Here is a 5891-nt window from a genome sequence, read left to right as displayed (position 1 = left end):
TAACACATAACCATCTCTATAGAATTTACAAGATGATAAATATTTGCTGGTACAAACAGCCTTGGTTTTCTCCACTGGAGCTACTGGTGGTATTAAAACTAACACCTTGCAGTTCCCAGTCAAAGACTTAGACATCAGACCTATCAGGGACAATTTAAAGGAACTATCCTTTTAAGGAGCAGATTGCCAAATCAAAAACCAAAACAAAACCCCCCAGCTTTCCACAGAGTCCAGTTTCCTCTGCCACATGTAGACCCCATGTGTAGCAGAGTAAAATTTTGCTCTGCACTGGAATTTCTGGATGTAGTTTCCCAGTTCTTTAATTTACAAGATGTCTGGGTTGACCTGACAGTCAGCATTTCCCTTAGCTGCTGAGGGCATTGGATAATTGCACTGCCCTAGAAACTTGATGGGTAATATCGAGGAACTAACTTTGCTCTCTGGTGAAGGCAATGACTATGGACGCTGGAAACAGTTGAGCCTGAGTATAGAACCCTTGAGTGCATCTTGATCTCCTTACCAATGGCAATGATCAATAGACCTGAGGACAGGGTTGCGAAAAGGGATCAATAGTGCTCTTGTGCGCCAGTCAAGGCATTGTCAGCTACTTCCTTGGCTTCTGCAGGACCCTGGTCCTTGAGCAATAGGAGGAATCCTGAAGGGGCCATGTGACTGAGTGCCACAGGGACTCTCCTGATACCGCTACTCTCACCTCCTTGCAAGAAACACCATTGAAATCAGTGTGGATGGACCCACAACCTGCATGAGGTGCTTCTGAGAACCTTGCTCTCCATCATGCCTGATTCGATTCCTGGAGCCATGAGTGGAATAAGATTCTCACATATGTCTTTCTTTTGTAACATAGTTTTATTTGTGGTTCCTGAGAACACACAGAACCGAACACACGTGAGTTCAGCAGCTCCTCTGCATACAAGTCAGTGACCCTGATTGAGGAAACACCTTGAGCTAAGAGACCGTCCTAAACCATTTCCCCATATGATCCTCCCCCATTCACATGAACTCACTGTCCTTCAAGTTTCCTGTTAAAAAATCCCCAGAGCTGCTCTTCTGAGTTTGATTCTACAGAGAGTCTTCAAAGAGCACCGCGCTCAAGGCAACATGCTTGTGTAATTACCCTGAACTGTTGCGAGCTTGTTTTTCCACCGTGTTTTCACACAGTGGCCAGGTCTCAGATGTGGAGCCTCAGGGCAAGATGCGGCCCAGGTGTTCTTTCCCTCAGAAGTGACCATTTGGGACCAGACAGAGGGGGTGAGAGACAGAGCAGGACATAGCACTTGGGGTCACAGTGGCACTGAGGGCAGATGAACATATATCTGGAGCTGTTTGCATCCAGCACTGCCCTCCTGCTGAGCAACTGCCAGTCTTGTGTCCTTGGCTGAGGGGGAGAGCAATCTCATCAGAGTCCTGCACTGCTACAGCTTTTCCCTGCAGAAGGCTGCCTTGTCCAGTCTCCAGTTCTTCTCCCCGTTCACCAGGGACTCAGGGCTCTGCCTCAGGCTGGTGAGTTGTGGCTGGGATGCTCTCTCTGCTCTTTCTGCTTCTGTATTGGCAGCTTCCTCCTCAGGAATCCACCATGAACATTTTTGACTGCCTCGACTACATACAGCCCAGTGTCTACAGGGATGGAGATCTGGTGCTCGGGGGCTTTTTCCCTCTCTACACGCTGACACACAACTCAGAAGCACAGTGGAAATATTTTGTGACCAGTCCAAGACAAAATGTGACATTTGACCTGTAAGTCTCTGTGTGTCTGTGTGTGAATGGGGAACATGAAAACTACATTGAGATTCTCCCTGAGTTTGGATTCATAAGTTTTCCCTTTTCTTTCTTGGATGACTTTAAGTCTCCTCTGCTTGGAGTGGCCTTATATGCAGCAGAATGAAATGCTGCACCACATTCTTGGTCCTGGAGAGGTTTCTACACTTTGTTGCAGCCGCAGTGTCTACCTGTCTCCTGGCAGAAGGCCCTCATTTCAATTGATGCCCCACTTCCCCAAGCCTGATGTCTCTTTTCACTCTAGTCACCATTTGGAATCTTTTTTCCCTTTTCCTTTTGGTGTATTTTCCTTCAGAGTAGAAAACATGATCCCCTGTACAAACCCAAACTTGTTGTTGGTGAAACAATTCTGACTTCTGGAAGCCCGTGTGTTACAGAGTAGAACCTACTCCTCGGGGTTTCCTTGGTTGCATTTTCCACAGAAGCACATCACTGAGCATTCCTGCCATGGCACTGCTTGGGTGATTTGAACCTCACACTCTGCTTAGCCACCAAACACGAACCATCTGTGTCACTCAGGGATTTAACCTCCCATACCCGTGACCCATAGACCCTGTCTTATTCCTGACTTGGCATGTGGGACGGGTTAGACTCTCTGGATTTAAACATATTAAAATCTGGGCTGGAGTTTAGTGCTAAAGGAAAGTCATTAAAATACAGGTTTCAAATTTGAGGGCAGCCATCAAGGGGCCCTCTCAGAGTGATCACTGTGCCTGTCTCATCAGCAAGGGCTTCTTATCCTTTCTAGAGCTGTCAGAGTCAAAGGACAAGGGACGAAGAGCACTGGTTGGCAGGTTTCTCTCTGTCTTTCAGGCTGCTTTCTCCACCCGGCCAGGGACAGATTCCCAGACAAGCAAGGCAAACCTAACTCCCTTATGCTTACTAGTAATCTGCAGTGAACAATTTCATGCATATTTGCCCGCATATGAAACAGCATGAGTAAATGTGCACTATAGATTAGGAAGGAAACAAGGAAGCCTGTGTTTTCCGCTTACTGGGCAATGTGTCCTGTCAGGGTTTGTAAACTTGAGGAGACTTTGAATCTGTAGGAGGATTGTGTCGGATTGGAATAAAACAGATGTCAGTTAAATGTATGAGCAGAATCTGTGCTTTGGTGAAATGCTTTCTTGTTCATTGTGTAATTACCACTACCAAAGCCTATGTTATGTCTTCGGGTGAAATTTCTCAGTTTCTGGTGATCTGTCCCATAAGATTATGAAGCACACTGTATCACAAGTGTATTTTTCAAAAATTCTGAGGATACTCTCTGGGGCCATGGGGTGAACCCCTCAACTTATTGTCTTGAGATAATCTTTACCTTTAAATCTTAAACCTATACTGTCCTCTGAATCGTCATTAAATGCAATAAAAGAAAAAGAAATGGTTAATATTTATAATTAAAGAAAGTCTCTCTTGAGCAATGTGCTCTTGTAAAGAAGTATGTACGTGAAATCAGATTGATACTGGCAACTCGGAAGGTTGGTGGAGAAGCTTAGGGGGCACTGAGTTTCAGTCAAGAATGGGGAAACAATCTGGAGGGGAAGAATATCATCAGAGTCAAAGCATTGTTCACGTAGAGCTTGTTCAAATGCTGTCTGACTGTGGACATCTTCACCAAAGCAATTCTGATGATTCCTTTGTGTCCCGAAGCTGTTTTTCCTCCAAGATTTCTCTGTTTGTCTCCCAGGCCTGCCTGGGTGCATTGTATGGATCACAAACATTTGCTTTATCGAGTTCTTTACTTCCCATATTCCTAATGCACTGTTGGTTGGGTCAACTCCAAATATCAGCGTTTGACATATAAACATAAATACAGGTGAAACACTTCCTTTGTAATCCCTTCTCCCCAATTAACTCATGTATTTTAAATATTAACTCAATTTAGGAAATCTTTCTCTCTTTTCCAAGTCTGGGATTTTAGGTCTGAACCTGCTGATGCTTTAGGAACAGCATGCACATCAGCTGAGTTCCCAAAGCTATAAACACTAGAGCTATAAAAGCTAGAATATTTTCTGTGCACTAACATCTCAGTCAAAAAAGCTAGAATATTTTCTGTGCACTAACATCTCAGTCAAAACCTTTCAATAGCTCCTCTTGGTTTGGGACAATCATGCCTTGTAAATATTTCAGATTCTTACTCAAAACACCTCAATACAGCGAGTCACAAGATTGATTTTTCTTTGTATGTCCAAGGTATAACCAATTTGTGTTGACGCTAGATTGTAGCCTGCTAAGAATGTGATGTCAGCGGGAAAAGGTTAGATTGTAGTGAGACTTAACACAATGTAGCACAGAGACACGAAGGGAGCACACACTTGGAAAATCTTGTTGTTGGACCTGGTCAAGGCAGACTTGCCACAAAGCTTCAATTTTGAAAAAAACACCGAATATCTGTGAAGCATAATAAATAGAAGCCTGTATAGGAGTTGAAGTGTATCCTTTTTATTTCTAAAGTGCATTTATTTTTTACCTTTTCCAGGTTGAACTTGCAAAATTATGCTTATGTTCTGATATTTCTTTTTGCCATTGAAGAAATTAACAGGAGTCCCCTCGTACTCCCCAACACATCCCTGGGTTTCCAGCTCTACAATGTCATTCCTAGTGTTTTCAGAACTCTGGAGAGTGTCCTCGGATGGCTGTCAGAAATGGAGCCCCCCATCCCTAACTACACCTGCCAGACACATCCCAAGAACATGGCAGTCATTGCAGGAATCCCCTCTGAGTTCTTGGAGCAAGCTGGGGCACTGCTGGAGCTCTACAGGACGCCACAGGTAAGGGTGCTGGGGGAGTGGACCTTTCCTTCCTCAGTTTGGTTCTCCTGCCACTTAAGTGGAAGAGCAGAGGGACATAGGTACTGCCCATTGCTTCTAAATGGTCAAAAACTGGGACAGGAACAAATCTGCCAGAGACTGCTGTTGCTTCTAGGCCAACCCAAAGTGCCTTCTAGAAATTATGTAGCTCAGATCCTCTCAGACATGCAAACTAGCTATCTGGAATAGGCTGAAGCATAAACATGGTAATCAAATAATTAATTCCACAATCCCTTCATTAAGTTTTTTATTTCATCTTCCATTGAAAATTGCTATATCTAACCATGTGCTGTAGTGTATAGGCATTGCCTTAGTTACTTAGCGCAGTGGTAACAAATACCACAAAGCAATGGTTTTTAAAAATAGATTTTTATTCCTCATACTAGAGACTAGACTCTGAATTCCAGGCACTGAATCTAGAGTGAGGTTATCACTCTGTCAACTCCAGGGGGTAGTATTTGTTTCGCTTCAGCTTTTGTTCCTTGATTCCTTGGCTATCATCACATGGGATCATTTGCCCACATGTGTGTTTGCACATCTCTGTCTGTGCTGGACTTTACAACACTGAGCAGTGACAGGCTTAGGAAAAGGCTTGCAGATTTAGGTTCATTAACATAACAGACAACTAGATTCCTAAAACAGATTGGGTCCAGAGGTGTAAGTGTCAGCACACCCACACATATTATGAGAGAATACAATGTTAACTTTAGTGCACTTTAAAATGCTTTTCATATACTAACACACTCAGCCCCAATCATAAGGAAATGACAATTACGATGATTAGGACAGTTATTAGAAATGTGCAAACTATGATGCACAGTAGTTATCTAACTTGTCTGAGGTCATTCAGCTACACACAATAGAGTCGGAAATTGATCCCAGTACATCTAATTCTGAGTATTGCTTCATATCCACAGGGTTCTGTTCAGCAGTGTAAGGGTGGCTACAGGAGCCCTGTGCATGCAGCTGCTAAGGGTTCAGGCTGCTACCTGAGAGGTCAGCAGTTTCACCTCACTAGCTGCTCCCTGGGAGAAAGACGTTGTCATCTGTTCCCACAAAGATCCAGCCTAGAAAACCCTGTGGGGCGGTCCTGCTCTATGTTACTCTGAGTCTAACTTCACCTATAGAGTCCCTGACACTGCTTCCAATGGTCACAGTGAGGAAAAGTCAGTGGAGCGCAGCTGTGGTTTGCACTCATTAGATCACTAAGAGTCAGCATCATGTTTAATTACATTCTGTTTATAACTTTGCTTCTGAGAACTCACAAGGAATCTCTCTCTCTTG

General features: G+C 43.9%; 1 protein-coding gene across 1 annotated transcript in view; it reads left to right on the top strand.

The window, feature by feature from the left end:
- The first annotated feature begins 1594 nt into the window (after positions 1 to 1594).
- The window catches only part of LOC101656140 (vomeronasal type-2 receptor 26-like), a 14280-nt gene continuing 9983 nt past the window's right edge, over positions 1595 to 5891 (top strand). The window contains exons 1-2 of the mRNA XM_045290295.1: positions 1595 to 1755; positions 4277 to 4568. Coding sequence (XP_045146230.1) covers positions 1595 to 1755; positions 4277 to 4568 — 453 coding nt within the window. The remainder of the gene's footprint in view (positions 1756 to 4276; positions 4569 to 5891) is intronic.

Source organism: Echinops telfairi, unplaced genomic scaffold, assembly GCF_000313985.2.
Source record: "Echinops telfairi isolate 266 unplaced genomic scaffold, ASM31398v2 ScPeMD7_36;HRSCAF=134, whole genome shotgun sequence".
Lineage (NCBI taxonomy): Eukaryota > Metazoa > Chordata > Mammalia > Afrosoricida > Tenrecidae > Echinops > Echinops telfairi.
The sequence above is the reverse complement of the archived record's forward strand: the minus strand, read 5'-3'. Positions and strand labels throughout refer to the sequence as shown.